Consider the following 19,725-nt stretch of genomic DNA (forward strand, 5'->3'; position numbering starts at 1 on the left):
AGAAATCTGAAGCCCTGAGAAAATGTGACCATGCCTCATAAACTTCATTTGACAAAAGGCAGTAAGTTTTAGAGAAGCAAATTAATCTAAAATTATAAGCAATTCTGTGGCTTAATCCCAAAATACACACTAGAACTTATTTTTAAAGTACATTTTGGGGGGTTTTCTTTGCATAAGGGAGACTTAAAAATCTTGAAAGGATTGATATCCAGGTCCGTGACTGGCTGGTTTCAAAGTCCACCCTAACCATATAGATTCAATGGCAAAATTAATTTGGGTTGTCAGGATGTAATTTTTTCCCCATTTGCTGTTAAACATCAACTGATAGGCAGAGAGCTAGAAACTGCCCTCCCCATTTAAGATAATGGCAAAAATATCAGGCACTTAGTGTTACCATACCAGGGGTGTGGCGATTCCTTCCCCTTCTCTTCTCTCTCTCCCCCTCTCGTGATAAACTCAATGGGGTTGTCTATTTTTAACCTCCTGTTCTTTCCTTTTGGCAGAGTAATCAGTATGAGCTGAGCTCTTTCCCTGAATGAATCTAAGTAACCCCAGTGACTGCCTTCTGAAATGACCAGCAGACCCACATCTGTCCAGAGGCTGTCCAGAGTATAAATTCTGGTTCTAAAGTGCCATGTCCAGCCAAGGAAGTCCTGGTGTGGAGTTTTCTACGACGACAGTCAGTTCAGTAGCTGTTCAGGCTGGGGACTCCAAAATCGTGATAGCTGTCATAAAGGTAAGACAACTTTCTTTTTTCCCTGTGGCTGTTGGCTTTTTGCAGGGTGTTAATAATCCTAAAGAACATTCCACATAGTCGGCAGGACTCAGCATATAGAAAATAGCACAGCAAGTACATCTTACTTGTAAGTTTCAGCAATTCATTATGGTTTCTCTTTCAGCTAGCCAGAAAACATCTGTAGCAGCTTAATTAAAACAAAAACAAAAAAATCTACCATATACTTTCAATTTGATTTTTAAAGCCAAGCTACTCATGACTGCAGGCTCATGATTACCAGGCTGAAGAGTCAGGTGGACCTGTAAAATGTTAGTGATTTTTGAGAGTGGATGTGATGGAGGAGGGAAGAGGACGTTCCCAGTAGAAACGGGCTGGTGCTGTTTCGAACATGATGGAGGGCAGGGAACACCTAATAGGATGCTCTGATATGTGCCCTCTGTAGCACTGCTTTTGCCATGGTAAAGGCACTAGTGAATCCTTATCACATTTTGGGAGAATGAAGACCCTGCCAGGGAAGGTGCAAAGGGCAGGCGTCAAATTTGTCCTTATCATCAGGAAGTTGAAACACTCGAGGCTTTGGGCTATTGCATATTTTATGTCAAGTAATTTGCTGGTTTGCAACGATGGCCATGTACCTTTAGGTTGAAGAAGACATCCACGATTTTATTTCCTATGGAATGTCTTGCAAAAACCCCTGAAACATTATGCTTGGATTTAGACAAGTCACTACTTCAGGAATTCAGTGTTTAATGAAGGGAACAAGGCAAACAAGCCGGTGCTCACCAGCCAGTTACTTTCAGGACCTCATCAACCTGATTCCTCTGGCCTTTGTTAGACGCCGTGACTGAGGCCTGTTTAATTTAACTTAATTGCTGTGAATTTTACGTTAGTATGAAAATTTGTAACAGGAAAACAGCAGTTGATACTGAGCAAAACGATTCCCTCTAGAACACTGAATGTAAAGTATTCCTACTGGTGTGATTCCCAGTGCTCTTGAGAACTGGCCCCGTGTAAACAGCACCTCTGATGATTCCCTGGCCCTCAAGTCCTTTCAAAGGCAATAGGTGGACATGGAAAGAAGCCTGAAGCAGAAATAGCAAAAATTGATGATTTACATGTGATTTTATGATGATTTGAGTAACTACAAATTTCAGCCAGTGAGGGAAAAGAGGCAAACTCATTGTTTTAGAGAAGTTAACTTTTCCTTCCTTCAAATAGGAAACATTTCTTAGAGCAGGAAGAGGGATAATGTGTATGGGATAAATTATAGGAGAATCAGAGTTCATTTGACTGTACAGGGGGAAAAAATTCCTAAAATTATGCTGGAAATACTTATTTTAACTTGACTGTGTTTCTAAGAATGTTCCCTCTGACCACCTTTCACAGCTTCTTTAACTAAATGCTGTCCCAAATGAAATAAATCTCAAGCTATTCAGAGTAGAAAGTCCATCTTGAAGAAGTATAAGCGTCGGTGTCTAATCTGTGTGGGTTTGTTTCCAAAAGGTCTTAAGGCACTCATGATATGGACTAGCCACACATTTTTTTCATTTCTCTTCAGCAATTTGCTTATCTGTGTGCAGTGCCTTTTAATGGTTCCTCTTGCTTAATCAGTTTCTGCTTCTTAGAAAAGCAATTCCTCAGGAAGTGCAATGGTGAATTATATATTGGAACACCGAAAGTGTCCTATGTGTTGGAAACAAATTAGCCGCATTCATACAGCTGTTGTCACACGCGTCTAAATTTATTGACATTATCATACATACATTATTGATTACTCAACAACAAAAATTAGAAAATGTTATGTTTTTACTTTAATGTAGGATAAAAATCTGTTGCTTCCTCTGCTGCTTATTCTTCCCAGTTGAACCAGCGAGGTCAATGTAAAGACACTGATCAGCCTAAATAGCATTTATAAAACCTTTTCCCCTTGGTGAAGCTTGCATCCTATTTGCCCAGGTGCAATCTCACTATTTTTATGGAATTAAGTTTTGTGAGAGAGAGAATATACAATTGTGTAACATGTTCTATAACTTTGTAATAGTCAGTAATACCTAATCTATTGTATGTGTTCTTCATCTGAGAATTTTTAATTTAAATACAGTATGCCAAGAGAAAAGAATTTACCCTAAGAATGAAGGAAAAGACAGGGCATGGATTTATATCAAACCTGTTAGATTTCAATGTCAGTAAGACCTATCTCTATGGGAGGAATAAAGTGTTCACAGTATAACTGAAACTGTAAAAAAGAAAGGAAAGAAGGAAGGAAGGAAAGAAAGAAGGAAAAAAGGAGAAGGGTAAAGGGGAAGAAACAAGAGGAACTAAAAGTGCGTTTTGTTTCATTTTTATTTATAGTGTGGCAAGTGGGTGCAACTTCAGTTGGCCGAATCACAGCCCAATCTTCTAGAAATTGGTAGTAGTCAAGATGAGACCAAAAAGCTTCTTCATGATCATGAACTTCTTTTGGGCAAGCTCAAGGTAAGATACTAAAATGTGAAGTAGATGCCAAAAATAAATAAATAAATAAATAAAAATCTATTTCTTATACTTCCTCTTGATTACTCTGACATCACTGTCCTATTGCCATTAAATATAGTGCCATATAGATAATGGAAAAGCACTATAGTTATTTATGAGCAAATACCAGGATTGGAGAGAGGTGACAAGATTTTTTAAAAACTTTCCCTAATGTGATAGAAAATATGGAGTGATAATATTTTTACTGTGGAGAAAGAACTAATTTTTTTTCCTGGCTGTCTCAGTGAAAAAAAAAAATTCCATCATTTTTCCATTTCATCCATTATACTGTCAAGTCTCCACAACAGATCCAAAGTTTCTGTTGTTAATCATACCTGCTGGCAAGAATAACATAGAAGCTTATTTTCCTTCTGTTGAACTGTTGAAAGGATCTGATTTTGTATTTAATATTAAGAGTTCTTGAAATCAAATAATAATTTTAGTAAAATCAGAGTTATTACTCCATATTTGTGTGGTTATTTAGTTCAGAATCTAAAAATAACATTAGCTCGAGATTGCCAGATAAGATACCAATTCAGGGCCAGATACGTAATTTGTGGGGCTTAGTGCAAAATAAAAAGGTGGGCTTCCTGTTCAAAAAGCAAGAAAAAACTTTTTCTTGACCTGTCACATTGCATTTTATCTGCTATTTACTGTTAGCTCCTTCAGACATGGGATACACGCTGGCCGAGGGCACACCCTCACAAGCTCTGGGCCCTGGCCATGGCTCAGTGCACAGGGTGTGGGCCTGATCCCAGCCTTTCCCCAGCTGTGCCCTGACCCCCACAGGGCAAATGGCAGAGGTCATTGAACAAGGGTGGGGAGTAGACAGGATAGCAGAGACTCTCTGGGAGGCAGGACCCCATGTGAGATAAGGCACCAATCCCCCAGCACTTCCTCTGTTTTCCGATTGGACTTTACTTACATAACACAAATATAGAAATCAAATTATTAAAAATTTCAAAACAGCGACAAAGTCACTTCAAACCCCAAGTGGTGTCCCCTTCTAAAAACTTAGCCCAGGGATGCAGCCAGCCCTGTGAGTAAGAGCTCTTTTAGGTAAATGAATGCCTTCACTAAGATCAAAGAGGTTTGATCAGGCAGCCAGCAACGACTCCGTGTTTTTAGTGCTTTAATAGTACTGGCTTCTTTGAACATCTAGCCTGGATTTTATACTTGCTTCCTAGATTTAAGAGCAAATCTAAGCTGCATCTGATATATACAGACAGTGGTTTCCTGATTGGAGAGTAGTGAAATTAATTGGGTACATCAGACCAGAAAGTGGAAGAAAGAATTAGTACTGAAGGATGGAGCCATTTGAATCCAGAATTTATTCTCCTGTTTAGGCAGCTCTGGGCTGGAGGCTCTGGGCTCTGGGCTGTTTTTCAAAGTAGAAATCCCTGGCCACCAGGAAGTTCTTTGTATATAAGAAAAGAACACCTATGATGTGGAAGAACATTGAACCAGGAATCAAAAGATCTATGTTTTAGCACTGATTATGCCCCTAACTAGAGTAATTCAGCTGAAAATTCAAAGTCTGGCTGTGGCTGCTACACAAATAAACTGAATTCCATGAACTGTGGAAACCCAATGCTTCCTCAAAATTCCTGCTCGTCCCCAGAGGTTTACTTTCTCATGGTCTCTTGTGTCCCCAGTTCCTTCTTATATACCTGCCAACTGTTTGTGCTTGAAGTTAACTTGGACTTGAAACAGCATCCCTTCCCCTAACACTTCCGCTAACACTTCATGCCAAGTCAGCATTTGCAAGTCTACTAATGAAATGTGAGTGGTGGGGAAGCTCATGGAGGTCTGGGTCTTTTAGGCTCCCTCTTTTCTCCCAGCCCTATTCCTGTCCAGGACCACACAACTCAGGGGTAATGCTGTCTTAGGCAAAATAGTTTGGCTCCACAGCAACTATGCTTAAATTTGCATACTTAAATCAATTCGGAGCTCAGTGGGGTGGGGGGTGGTGAGGGAGAGGGCTTCCCATTTAACAGGATCCATACTCAGCAGGTGCTTGTGGTTCTAGATTCTGAAGTCCTGCTGTCCTTTCATGCCAGTCTCCTGGCTATGGACCTGCCTTCCTGACTTCAGGCTTTTTAACTGTAAAATGAAGGGAGATGATAGACCAAAACTTCCTATCTATTGTGGATCTCACCATAATGTGCCATGGGATCACGGGGCCATTCTCCCTCTCTGTGAGTGAGTGGATCTAAGTACGCGAGGTCTCAGTAAAAAGGCCTTTTGGCTTCATGTAGACCTCTAGTCGTGACCTCTTTATGTCCATTTCCCATACCTTCCTCAACCCCATCTATCACTATCAACTTAACCACCCATCCCCCAAAGAAATTTTAAGCAGTAGCATCATCTTCCAATGTTATTGATTAAAAAAAAGAAATCAAGGAATCTGAAGTCTGTTCCAGATTTGCTGACAAAAAACTTTTTAAAAAAATAAAAGGGTGGGACACTTGGGTGACTCAGTCAGTTAAGTGGCTGCCTTTGGCTCAGGTCATGATCCCAGAGGATGTTGGGAAGCAACCCCAAAGCTGGATTCCTTGCTCAGCGAGGAGCCTGCTTTTCCTTCTTCTGCGGCTGTCACCCTGCTTGTGCTCTTTCACTCTGTCAAATAAATAAATAAATAAATAAATAAAGTCTAAAAAAATTTAAAAATAATATAATGAAAAGGTAAATTCCATATTGCAGATGTATAGAATTTACCATGAATTTAACCAATTTATTAGCTATTATGCTGTCAGTGTAGGCATAACTTAACCTGTAGCACAAAATTGTTGCATCCGAGTTAGTTTTAATATGAGCTTTTTGAATGTAAGAACATTAGTAGTTCAATAAGCCAATAATATTTAATTTTTAACATTCATTCCAGTCCTTTTCCTATGCACAGGGCCCTGCAATTTGTTCTAATTATAAAGAAGAATGCTGTGTAAGTGGTGTTGAGAGGGTGTAGGGTTCAGCGCTGGGTCTACTTTAATTTGGGCATAGCAGTTATCCTCTCTGGTCTCGGGTTCTTCATTTGAAAAATTATGATAAAAACAGTTACCCTCAAACACCTAAAAAAAGAAAATGTGGGGGGGAAATGCAATGATATATATATATATATACCTGCTGCTTTTAAAAGAAAAAGTGGCATAAATATTCTGTTAGTAATTAATATATCAGAGGAATTTGGATTATCTCAAACCCTAGTAACTTAGGCTAAAAGGGAAATTTCTGGAAAAACAGAACTTTTATGAGTTTTTTTAGTGTTGGTAATGTCTATACCCTGAAGATGCTATTTTCCTTTCGGCAGTATAATACTTAATTCCAGTGGAATGTCCAGAAAAAAAATTATTTCCCTGTTTTTCAGTGGTGAAAACATAATCATGTGGAAAAAACATTAACTCCCAGAAGTCATCTAGATTCTTAAACCATACTCAAATTATTTCTAACAAGAAAGAAGAAACTTGGGGACAGGGAGAGAGATTTAAGTCAGGTAAAGATTTGCCTATGGCTGCTCTCAACATTACATTTCTAAGTGGTTCTAGGAGGAAAGAGGAATTGGAATTATGTTAAGGATGATGCTGAGAATATTCTCCTCAGCATCTGTCTTGTAAATAACTACCTTGCAACTGTCCAAAGGAGTTATACAAACCAAACAAACTTCCAGCCACTGGCTCCTGTATTTGTACATATACCATAATAGCATTCAGTGAAGAATGACCCTTTTGAGTATAGAATACTAAATTTCACCTCTGATTTGACTTATAAATCTATTGCTTCCCTGATTCTGACTAAATTTCTAACCCAGGGAATACTTATTTTTGTCCTACTCCCATTTACTTAGCTAGAAATGAATGCATGAGGAATAGTCAAAATATATTAGTAGTAAAGCTAAACGTCTTATTAAAACTTGCTATACATAAGTGTGATTTTCTACTATAAACTTGAGTATTTACTAAGAATGTAGTACCTAAATTTTTTTATTGTAGTAAAATATATATAGCATAAAATTTGCACTTTCAACTATTTTTAAGTGTACATTTCTATGGCATTAATTACACTCACAGTGTTGTGCAGCCATCACCACTATTTCCTAAACTTTTTCTTCACCTCAAATATAAACTCCGCACCTATTAAGTAATGACTCCTATTCCTGCCTTCTCTGGTAACCTCAAATCTACTTTCTGCCTCTACAAATTTGTCCATTTTAGGTGCCTTTTATAAATGGACTCACTCATTTATTTGTTCTTTCTGGTAGGCTTTATTTCACTTAGCATGTAATGTTTTCAAGGTTCATCCATGTTGTAGCATGCATCAGAACTTTATTCCTTTTTATGAATGACTAATACTTTATGGTATGGATATACTATATTTTATTTATCCATTCATACTTTGATGGACACTTGGGTTATTTCCACTTTTCAACTGTTACAGATAATTCTAAAATGAACATTGGCATAAAGTATTGGAGTACCTATTTTTAGTTATTTTGGGTACATTTTGCTTTTTGAAGAAACACCAAAAATTTTTCACATCAGCTGTATCATATTACATTCCTACCAGCAACATACATGTGTTCCAATTTTTCTACATCCTTGCCCAAACTTGCTCTTTTCTGTGTTTTTCATTATAGCCATTCTACTGTGTGTGAAGTGGTATCTCATGGTGGTTTTGTTTTATATTTCCCTAATGACTCATTATGTTAACCCCCCTTTCATGTGTTTAGACAATTGTGTATCTTTTTTGGAGAAATGTCTATTCAAGTATTTTCCCCACTTTTTAATTAGGTTGTTTGTTTTTTGTTGTTGAGTTTAGGAGTTCTTTATATATTCTGGATATTAATCCCTTATCATATAGGATTTGCCAGCATTTTCTCCCATTCTCTGGGTTGTCTTTTTACTTTCCCAATAAGGTCCTTTAAGAATGAAGAATAAAGTAAATCTGTGTGACTTAATTGTACATATTTATACACTAGAGAAAATTTTAGCATGTATGTTGAGAATGTGATGGAACCCTTTAGGACAGTATTGGAAGAGAACTAACCTATAGTATATTATCTGCATCATAGCAGTGTTTTACCCTGAATGTTTACTTCATATAGGAAATCCATTTCCACTCTTTCCCTACTTTCCTATAGACTCACAAGTCAGAAAATTCTACTCTTTCAGAAATGCTACTCTCTTAGATGTTTTCACCCATCTCTCCTCCTTCCCTACAGGAGTGGGGAACACAGGTAACACAGGTGCTGTGTTACCTGATTGGTGAGACTAGGGAAAGAAGAAAGAGACTAGGGAAAGAAGTGGCAGCCATGGGGAAGCCAACCTCATGGTCTCTACCTACAGACACTGTCTACTCATGGGCCACATGTTTTTTACTCTCACTGCTGCCGCTGACCTGGTTGGAAATCCTTGCCTGGCAGAGGCAGGCCACAATCTCACCCTCTAGGGCAGCTGAATGTGTGTCTGTGTCTCAGACCCAACTCTCTTCACAGGCAGGTTCCAATGACTAGATTTTAAGAGGAAAAAATAGAAAGCCAAATCAGCCCATTCTTTGGTCCAGTTTTATGGTAATGAGAGGTGCTATTTTGATCGTATCTGACCTTGATGTCAATTTTTCAGTTGATTTGTAATCTTGAGGGGAGAGAGGTAAGATTAATTTGTACCTTCCAAATTCCAATATTAAAAATTTTTTATAAATTTAATTCTAGTGTAGTTAACATACAGTGTTATATTAGTTTCTGGTATAAATATAATGATTCAACAATTCCATATATTACACAGTGCCCATCAAGATAAGTGTATTCCCAATCCCCATCACCTATTTCACCCATCCCCCCACCAACCTTTGCTGTGGTAACCATCTGAGTCTGGTTTTGGCTTGTCTTTTTTCCCTCCCCTTTGTTCAATTGTTTTGTTTCTTAAATTCCACATATGAGTGAAATCATATGGCATTTGTCTTTCTCTGATTGGCTTATTTTGCTTAGTATTGTGCTCTCTAGCTCCAACAATGTTGTTGCAAGTGGCAAGATTTCTTTTTTTTATTTATTTTTTAAAAAGATTTTGTTATTTATTTATTTATTTATTTAACACACACAGAGAAAAAGAGAGAGAGAGAGAGATCACAAGTAGGCAGAGCAGCAGGCAGAGAGAGAGAGAGGGGAAAGCAGGCTCCCCGCTGAGCAGAGAGCCAAATGTGGGGCTCTATCCCAGAACCCTGAAATCATGACCTGAGCTGAAGGCAGAGGCTTAACCCACTGAGCCCCCCAGGCACCCCGTGGATTTCATTCCTTTAATGGTTGAATAATATTCCATTGTCTATGTATACCATATCTTCTTTATTCATTCATCAGTTGATGGACATTTGGGCTCTTTCCATAATTTGGCTATTTTTTTAACTTATTAATTTTGTATTTTTTTTATTTTTTTTTTAAAAGATTTTATTTATTTATTTGTCAGAGAGAGAGAGAGAGAGCGAGTACTGGCAGACGGAGGCAGAGGGAGAAGCAGGCTTCCTGCCGAGCAAGGAGCCCGATGTGGGACTCGATCCCAGGACGCTGGGATCATGACCTGAGCCGAAGGCAGCTGCTTAACCAACTGAGCCACCCAGGCGTCCCTAACTTATTAATTTTTTAAAGTAGGCTCCACACCCAGTGTGGAGCCCAATGTGGGACTTGAACTCTTGACCCCAAGATCAAGACCTGAGCTGAGATCAAGAATCACCCAGGCACTCCCATAATTTGGCTGTTGTAAATAATGTTGCAATTAAGCAGAGGGGTGCATATATCCCTTTGAATTAGTGTTTTTGAATTTTTTTGGTAAATACTCAGTTGTGTGATTACTGAATCACAGGGTAGTTCTGTTTTCAACTTTTTGAGAAACTCTATATTTCCTTTCACAGTGGCTGCACCACTGTGCATTCCCATCAACAGTACACAAGAATTCCTTTTTTCTGTGGCTCAAAGGGATCTGTGTGTGTTAGTGTTCTACACATATAAAGGACCTGCCATATTTTTCACTGATTGTTTTGAAGAAAATCACTGAAATAAGATAGGCTATTCCTGGGAGAATAGGAGCTAGTAGGCAGTTTAATTTTTCTTTTATACTTTTGAAAATGGAGAACTTCTACCATTAAAAAACAACAAAAAAAGTATTCTTACAATTATGAAACAGTGAAACTTCCTAGTGATTTTCCTTTCCTCACTTGGCACTTTTCTAGTCTATAGGATATTTCTTTTCTGAGATGTTCAACTCCAGTAAGTACTATGGAGGTATAGAGTGAAATAAAATTCAAATTCTTTAGATTGAAGAGTGCCATGGAGAATCTGATAGAATATTATTTGTATAAGAGAAGTTGGTTAAAGAGGGAGTCTATGACAATAGGCTTCTCAGACATGAAGTTAAGGCACATTAATATTGCAAATATCACAAATAATCTGTCAGTAGTTCAGATTAAGCACCAGTTCAGAGTGTGATTATACTTAATGAAGTGTTGATGGGAGTTGGTCTGTTAGAGGGGAAGAAATTCTGTAAGTGGAACATTTTGTAGGTACAGAGACTGTAGAGTAAAAAATTGGGGGAGGACACTATCTTATCCCTGGTCTTGGCTCAGTAGTTAGGTTGGACTTGACTCCTTGGCGGAAGCTGATAGGCCTGTGGGAAGCACGAGGCACTCACCATATTGCTTTGGGCTGGGGCACCACATGACAAATAGTTGGCAAGAAAGAGAGGCATCTTTCATATTTCTGTAGGGAATTGAGCATGGCTTGGTTATATCAAATACTGAAACTTTTTTGACAAATTTAGAAGGACACAGTACATGGGAAGATTATGATAGATTAAAATGGGCCATAAATTCTTTGGCACTCCTTCCACTGAGATGTGGGGTCTGTGTCCATTCTTTTAAGACTGGATAGACTCTCAGATTGCTTTGCCCCAAATATTACACCATAGATAATGCTGTACCAGTTTCCAGACCCAGTGTCAAAAGACTGGCTGCTTTTACTTTCTGTAATTTCCAATAGTCACTCTTGGAATCCAGCCAACTTGTGAGGAAGTCAAGTAGCACTGTGGAGAGGCCCATGTGGAGAAGAACTGAGGCTCCCAGCATCAGCCCTGGCTGAGATCTTGGGTAACAGCCAACCAACTTGCGAGTTATGTGAGTGAGCCATCTGAGCCATCTTGGAAGTAGATTCTCCAGGCTTGGTTAAGCTTCCCAGCTGAACTGTGTGGAGCAAAGAAAAATCTTTTCCACTGAGCCCTGCTCAAGTTGGCAATTGTGAGCAAAGTAAATAAGTATTTTAGACCACTAAATTTGCAGCAGTTTGTCACCAGCAATAGATAACTAGAAGAGAGGGTGACAGCAAGAGTGACATCCTCTGGGGATTTTGAAGTCAGTACTCATGAACAAAAGGTACAGAAAGAAGAAAATACGAGTTTTCATGGAGAGACAGTTGAGAAGTGGGACTAAGATTTTCTAAAATGAAAGATGATATGATTGTACTAATGATTAGCGAAAAGAAAATTCTGAAGTTTGTGAATGATTTACTTTTAGAAAATTGAAAGCGGGTTAAAAAATATATCTATTATAATGTTAGTCTGTTTGACTTTCATTTTGGTACACTTTTTTGAACAGGAGGAAAAGGTTTGTAGTTATAATTCTGCACACAGGGATATGCACAAAATATTATGGGTATAGTGTGGAAAGAATGACTAACTTCCAGGGAATTCAGGGGAAACTTGACAGAGAAAGTGATATTTGGCTGTCCTGGAGATGAATATGAGTTTTCCAGATACCATAGAACAAATTTAAAGGACAAACAATAGACTGGGAGAAATACATTTGCAGTTTATATGAAAGTTAAAGAATTACAATCCTTCATTTTGATAAGAAAGTCAAAAAGACAAAAAACCCAATAAAATCAATAAAAAACACACAATTCACAGAAGAGGGGCAAATCACCAATAGACATATAAAAGGGATGCTCAACATCAGTAATAGCTTGAGAGGCAAAACTAAATAATAATAATAAAAAATAAACCATGATTTGCCTAATGCACTATTAAAAACTCAAGATAGTCATAATATCCAATGACAGTGAGTATATAAGGAAAAGAACATTCTACCATACTGTTGGTGAGAATTTGAACTGACACAATCATTTTGGAACCTAGCAAGCATTAAAATGTAAACTGCTTACATTCTGTGACTCAGCAACCTCACTTCCTGGAATCTGTCCTTGGAAATGAGAACAGTAGTAAGGATCTAGATATGAAAATGCTTTTGCTATGATATTGAGCACCTTTCCACATGTTTTTAATGGAATAATTTAATTGGAAACAAAACAATGTCCGACAATAGGGGAATACATTTATAAATTGACCATTTATGCCTCTTTCATACTGTGGAAGATTATATTGAGTCCCAGGCTTCTTGTTGTGACATAGGTAAACTCGTAGATGTTTAACCCAATGTTGGTTGGGCTTTGTGTTATTTATCACCAAATACATTCTTATTTGAATCTGGGTCAAAAGTCAGGATTATAACTAGTTTTTTTTTTTTTTTTTTAGGTCATAGGCCTATAGTCTCTAGGCTATTACTTAGAAAATGGTGCTTCTTTAAAATATAAATCTACAAACAAAATTTTTCATTGAAGTAGAACCCATAGTCCTTATTGGTTATCACAAAAAGGGTCTTGGTCTGACATTTGGACAGAACTTGGGTAGCTTAAGAAATACAAATGAAGGAGAGCAGAGATAAAAATGATAGCACAGGACCCACTCACCCCTACTCTCAATCTTCAGTACTGCTGAGTTAGCTTAAATGTTAGGATAGAAATACCTTTTTGCATTCTATCCAGATGGCAACAGATCCTTCTGCTCTAGAAAAGACCCAACTGTATATTGTATTTAGCCAAGAATGTATGTTTTCTAAATATAGTTTTTGTCTTAGATATATTAATGTATAAATGTGCAAAACTCAAGAGCTTTTCAAATGGCATGACTATATCATTCTCATGACAATTTCATAAAGCTATTAGTCCTCAGGAGAATAAGGCAAACTTCTGATTCTTTGGTTAACCCAGTCTTCCAAATTACCTGTTTCCTCTTTCTCTCTCCCACCACATATTTGAGGTTCAGGGACTTAAGTGAGATTAGAATTTTTATCTTAAAAAAGTTGTCTGAAAATGGAATGCTGGTTCCAATTCCAGGCAAGATGGAATAAACACACTTCACCCTCTCTCCATTAAAGGCAGCTATAAACCCTGGCAGAATGTGTGTATGCAGAGCATGCTGAAAAGAGCTAGCAGGTAGATCAGGGGAAGAGATCAGAATCCCCAAACCACCAAACAGCGGTGTTGTTGTTTTCTACCTCCAGCGTTGCCCAGCTTAGATTTAAAGGCAGGTTGATACCATGAAGTATGCCCAGAGGTAGGCAGAAAAAGCTCTAGAAGAGTCTTCTCTTTCACATCTGAACAGTAGAAAGAGGGCTTCCATGGGTCATACAGAAAGGGAGGAAATACCCTGCTTCTGTTTTTGCTTTTTGCTCTTCTTTCTTCCTTAGCCCAAGCAATCCCTAGAGGCGGGTGCCTAAACCTCTGAGAAGGGGAGAACCCTCTCTGACCTGAGAAGTCACAGTCTCAGAGCTTGAAGTGACTTTGCATTGCTTTTTTCCTCCCTCTGTCGTCCCCACTGTTTGGTCCTGCAGACACAGTGATGGGAACTGCATGGCGGAGTGATTAAACTAAAGCTCCAGGTTTCGGGCCAGAGGAGCAGTAAGGGGGCTTCCATGGTACAAATTTCAGGCCCTGAGTCAAGGTAGTGAAATTAGAAGAGGCAATCTCACCTTTCAGCTCCATTACTCATATTTATATAGATGGCTTTCTGGTTTTCTTTTTAAAAAGCTCAATTAGTCAGTAGACAGGGAACTCTGAAGAATCACTAGTTCTCAGACTCAGTTTCATAGTACACTTTTTTAAACTTTAATTTTCAACTCAAAACATATCCCAAATTTTTACATAATTGAATTTAGAAAAACCCAAATTACCCAAGGCTATTGCTCACTGCTGTCTGAGAGCCCGAGATTCTTTGGTTCAGTGATCCCATAGGCTGTTAAACTTTTATTAATGTAGTGGGAAAAAAGCCCACTTGGCTAGTGTGTTATACTTATTAGAGGAGGAACAATTACAAATCTATAATGCAAACCGCACATGGAAGCCAACATATGTAATTTTAAATTTTCTAACTGCCAGATTTAAATTTTAGAACATAAAATACTTGTAGTAGAAAAGGATAAATGTTTCAAATCGACAATCTAAGTTTCCACCTTATGAAATTAGAAAAATAAGAGCAAATTAAAACCAAAGCAAGCAAAATGAAGGGAAGAATAAAGGGCAGAAATCAATGAAATTGTAAACAGGAAAACAATAGGGAAATGAATTGCTCTTTGAAAAGGTCAATGAAATCGATAAGCCTCTAGCCTAACTGAGAAAGGAAAAAAGAGAGAAAGCAAAATGGCCAGTGTTAAGCAGGAGGCATGAGGTGTCACTGTAAACCCCACAGACACTAAAAGTATAAAATGAGAATACTATGAACAACTCTATGCTCATAAATTCAACTAAAACTTAGATGAAATGAACCAATTATTTAAAGACCATAAATTGCCCAAACTCACCCAATAAGGTAAAAAGAAACAAATGAAATTAATTTAATATGTTTAATTCACCCCATATATCAAAAATATTATCAAATAACATGTAATCATTATAAAAATTATTAATGAGATATTTTAATTTTTTCGTATGAAGTCTTTAAAATTCAGTATGTACTTCATACACATCACAATTTGAAGTGACCACATTCCAAATAGCTAGTGCGTATCATTTTATACAAGGTAGATTTAGAGAATAAAGAGGAAGAAACCTTCTAGGAATCAGAATATTTTGTTTTTTTTTTAGCTCAGGAGAAGTCTGCTTATAACCAAGCCAATATATGTAGGGCCTGAAAGGGAAAATTATGAGATGAGATTTCTTTCAGGGACAAGAAATGAAAGAAAACCAGCCTAATTTATTTCCAGTAGGAAATTTTTGAAAGCCATTAATAAAGCAATTATTAGACACTGTCATAGGAGGAAGTAGAAATATTTTTCCTGGTGTAACATTTTAAAAAATATATATGTGGTTAAATGTGTTTGTGCAAAGTGTTTGGTAACTTGCAATTGATTTTCCCTGAGAAAGTAATTTTTTTCAAACAAATGAATTACATAGGCATTTTGAAAAAATGAAATGAAAATCTTCTATTAATCCATTTTGTGAAAGGCTGACAGTAGAAGGCAGTAATTAAACTGTGACTTGTTTGGTTGTGAGTTCTGGAAGCATTATTGCATATTTCATTAACAATTTTATGTGTAACTAATTTGCTGTTCATTATTTTCCCATTGCTCAAATATTGTTCAGTGGATTTCTTATGGTTATGTTGCCTGATGGTGATAATGTGGGAAACCAAATGCAATCCAGATTCTAAAATTAGCCAAAAGGATTCTGTTACTATGCCTTGGTTAATTTTGCTTAATGTTGGTTAACAAATCATTAAAGAGGATATCTGTGTGGCTCAGTAGGTTAACCAGCTGCCTTTGGCTTGGGTCATGATCTCAGGGTCCTGGGATCGAGTTCCACATGGGGCTCCCTGCTCAGTGGGGAGCCTGCTTCTCTGTCTTCTGCTCCCCCTGTTTGTGCTCGCTGGCTCTTTCTCTCTCTCTGACAAATAAATAAATAAAATCTTTAAAAAAACCCACAATAAATCATTAAAAATTGTATATTTTGTATTTGAGTGATAAATATGTAACACAGAGCAGGACTGTGCTTCCATTAGCATATTTGTAAAACTTGGACTAACTTTAAAATTTTTCTTTGTACTGCTTAATTCATTTATAAATGTTTCACTTGTGACTAGCTTTCCTTTATGTTTGTAGATGATGGCCTAAATTCTGAATAATAAATAAAAGAGGGGATACAAATATTACTGAAAAATTTAATCTCTAGTAACTTTTTTCTCTTTTTCATTATTTTATTTTATTTTTTTCCTGTCCCAGAAGTCTATAACCTAACTTCATACACTCACAAGAGCTGAACTCTGTGCTGAGACTTACACTTCCTTTACGGGGCTACGCTCTTTCTTTCTTACTCATCAGAGTTTTGTACATGTTCTTGCACCCTTATCATGTCTGACCTCTTTACCTCTTCCTTTGTCTCTCATCTTTCACCTTTTATCTTTCACCTTTTTATCTTTCACCTTTTAAACCTCTTCACCCCGCTTTTCCCACTGCACACCCTGCTTCTGACAACCACCAATCTATGAGTTTGTTTTGCTTTTAGATTCCACATCTAAGTGAGATTCTATGACCTTTGTCTTTCTCTGATTGATTTTACTTATGACGCCCTCAAGTTCCATCCATATTGTTGCAAATGGTAAGATTCCTTTTCTGTGTGTGTGGTTGAATAATACTCCATGTATATATATACCACACTTTCTTTATTCATTAATGGACACTTAAGTTGCCATATCTTGGCTATTATAAATAGTGCTACAATGAACCTAGAGGTACATGTATGTTTTTGAGTTCCTGTTTGTATTTTGTTCAGATAAATACCAGGAAGTGAAATTGCTGGATAATATGGTAGTTCAATTTTATTTTATTTTATTTATTTTTTAGGATTTTATTTATTTATTTATTAGAGGAAGAGAGAGAGACAGAGAGAGCTGAGGGAGGGACAGTGGGAGAAGGGCGGGGGTGGGGGGGAGAAGGGAAAGGGACAAGCAGACTCCATGCTGAGCATGGAGCCTAGCTTGGGGTTCAATCTCACCATCCTGAGGTCATAGCCCTGGGATCATGACCTGAGCTGAAACCAAGAGTCAGATGCTTAACCGACTGAACCACCCGGGTGCCCCAGTAGTGTTATTTTATATTTTTGAGGAACTTCCTCACTGTTTTCCATAGTGGCTATACCAGTTTACATGCTAACCAAGAGTGCACAAGGGTTCCCTTTTTTCCACATCTGTGTCAACTCGTTTTATTTCTTGTCTTTAATAATAGCCATTGTAGGGGCGCCTGGGTGGCTCAGTCGTTTAAGGCCTCTGCCTTCGGCTCAGGTCATGATCTCAGGGTCCTGGGATCGAGCCCCGCATCGGGCTCCCTGCTTGGCGGGGAGCCTGCTTCCTCCTCTCTCCCTCTCTGCCTGCCTCTCTGCCTACTTGTGATCTCTGTCAAATGAATAGATAAAATCTTAAAAAAAAAAATAGCCATTCTAACAGGTGTTGGGTGGTATCTCATATCTCATTGGTTTTGGTTTGCATTTTCCTGGTCATTAATGATATTGAGCATCTTTTCATGAACCTATTTCATGACTGATTTGTGGAAGTTGAACCTGCCTTGTGTCCCTGGAATAGATTCCACTTGATCATGGTGTATGATCCATTTAATGTATTATTGAATTCAGTTTGCTAACATTTTGTTGAGACTTTTTTGCATCTGTGTTCATCAGAGATATCCCTGATCTTTTTCTTTTTCTTTTTTTTTTTTTTTAAGATTTTGTGTATTTATGGAGGAGAGGAGAAGGAGGCAGAGCAGCAGGGTGAGGGAGAGGGAGAGAGAGAAGCAGGCTTCCCAGTGAGCAGGGAGCCTGATGCAGGGCTCCATCCCAGGACCCTGGGATCATGACCTGAGCTGAAGTCAGATACTTAATCAACTGAGCTACCCAGGCACCCCTTTCCCTAATCTTTAATAACCAAGTGATCTACCAGTCTTTATTATCAGTTAATGCTTTGTGCTTGAAAAAGAAAAGAATCATGGTCTGTGTATTGTTACTTATATAAAGTGAGGTTAAGAGTGAAGTCTTTGGTGAAGCCTGCATTCCAGAACTAAGACAACCACATGGAAAAGTGTTAAATAATTAGTCAAGATTAGGAAGACAAAGAGTTATACATTCTGGATTTTTTTTCTTCCAGGAACAAAAATCCTTTGTATCTTACCTGGGACTTAAAATTGGCTTGCAGAGAAGATTAAGTAAACAGAGGAATACAAATGACATTTTCAATCCTGAAATTTTCATCCTGACCAATTTCTTGAGAGATTTCTTTTAATTGATCAGGTTGTACTTCTACAAAAACCTAGCTAAACTTGCAAATGGAATTTTCCCATAGTTACTAGAACTTTTATCATTAACTTAGTAACGGTATATTTGGCTATAGGACCTTCTCTGTGTATACACCTCAGAATTAGGTGCACAAAGAGTTGTGGTGTGAAATGTTACAAAATGAAGAGAAATTCCTACCTCTTGGAAAGGCTGCAGATGTAATAATGGTTACTATTTAATGATTATATTCTATGTGCCAGCCATCATAATAGATACATTAGGTATTTAATGCTCACATCAACTTTGTGAGGTAGGAAATATTCACATTTAACAGATGATAAAACAAATTCAGCAGTGGCTTTTGCCCAAGTTCCACAATGGTTTATGCCGCTATATGTCACTGCCTTTCCAATTTATTTTAAGAGGTATGATTAGTATTCAAAATATAGCCACTGCCAAATAATAAATGGAAAACTTTATACAAGATGCTGACAGATAACTCATGCAAGAGTTCCATCAGCCGAATAGAAGAGAATATTTATTTGAATCTCAAAGGAAGTGATGAGTAAGAATTGGGAGTCAGAACGATATTCAACTCAGAGAAAGGTATTAACAAAGCTGTTGAGACAAAGTAGAAGAAAGATATGCATGGTATGTGAAGAACTCTGTCAGGAAATGTCAAATGATGAGGCTAAACTGGTACGGTGAATGAAGATTGGGCTGGAAAGCAGTACATGTTGGGCTATACAGTTAGAATTGATTGTGTCCAGGTAAGGATTCTTAAAGCAGGGGAGAGATTTGATAAAAATTCACTTTGAGAAAGTTTATCTTTATAACATTAAGCAGGGTGAATGTAGGTGGAAAATCATTGGAATTAAAAGATGTATATAAAGGTGTTTAATAGACATTGGAACTTAGAATAGAGTTCTGAGTGTAAGAGTGAAGAGAATTAAACTTGAATATTTATGTTGTAATAGCAGCATCTATTATGTAGAGTAGAACTACACTTCGATGAATTCATAAATTATAAAATATTATAGAATCAGATAATTTATTTTACATAAAAAGTAAGGGAAAAGTCAGTGATAATTCCAAACCTTAAAGCTTGTAGGCTAAGAAAAATAGATGTCCCACAGATATTACTTCATAATTTCCAAAGGAGTGCCATTTTGAATTGGAATGTTCTTTATATTTGACAGATTGGAAGTTAGCAATATCATTTGCTTGAGTAGTTTCAGGGAATAGTCATACTGTATACCAAGTTGCAGTTGTTTAATGAACAAATGTGAAGAGAAGAATCAGAAAGAGCAAGAATAGGCCATCTCTAATAAATTTCTAATAAATTTGAAGC

General features: G+C 37.4%; 1 protein-coding gene across 1 annotated transcript in view; it reads left to right on the forward strand.

Moving 5' to 3' along the window:
• Positions 1-501: 501 nt before the first annotated feature.
• The window catches only part of CCDC141 (coiled-coil domain containing 141), a 199,882-nt gene continuing 180,658 nt past the window's right edge, over positions 502-19,725 (forward strand). Inside the window, exons 1-2 of the mRNA XM_080799858.1 lie at positions 502-736; positions 3,089-3,211. Of these exons, the coding sequence (XP_080655984.1) occupies positions 635-736; positions 3,089-3,211 (225 nt within the window). The 5' untranslated portion in view covers positions 502-634. The remainder of the gene's footprint in view (positions 737-3,088; positions 3,212-19,725) is intronic.

Source organism: Martes martes, assembly GCF_963455335.1.
Source record: "Martes martes genome assembly, chromosome: 3".
NCBI classification, from domain to species: Eukaryota; Metazoa; Chordata; class Mammalia; order Carnivora; family Mustelidae; genus Martes; species Martes martes.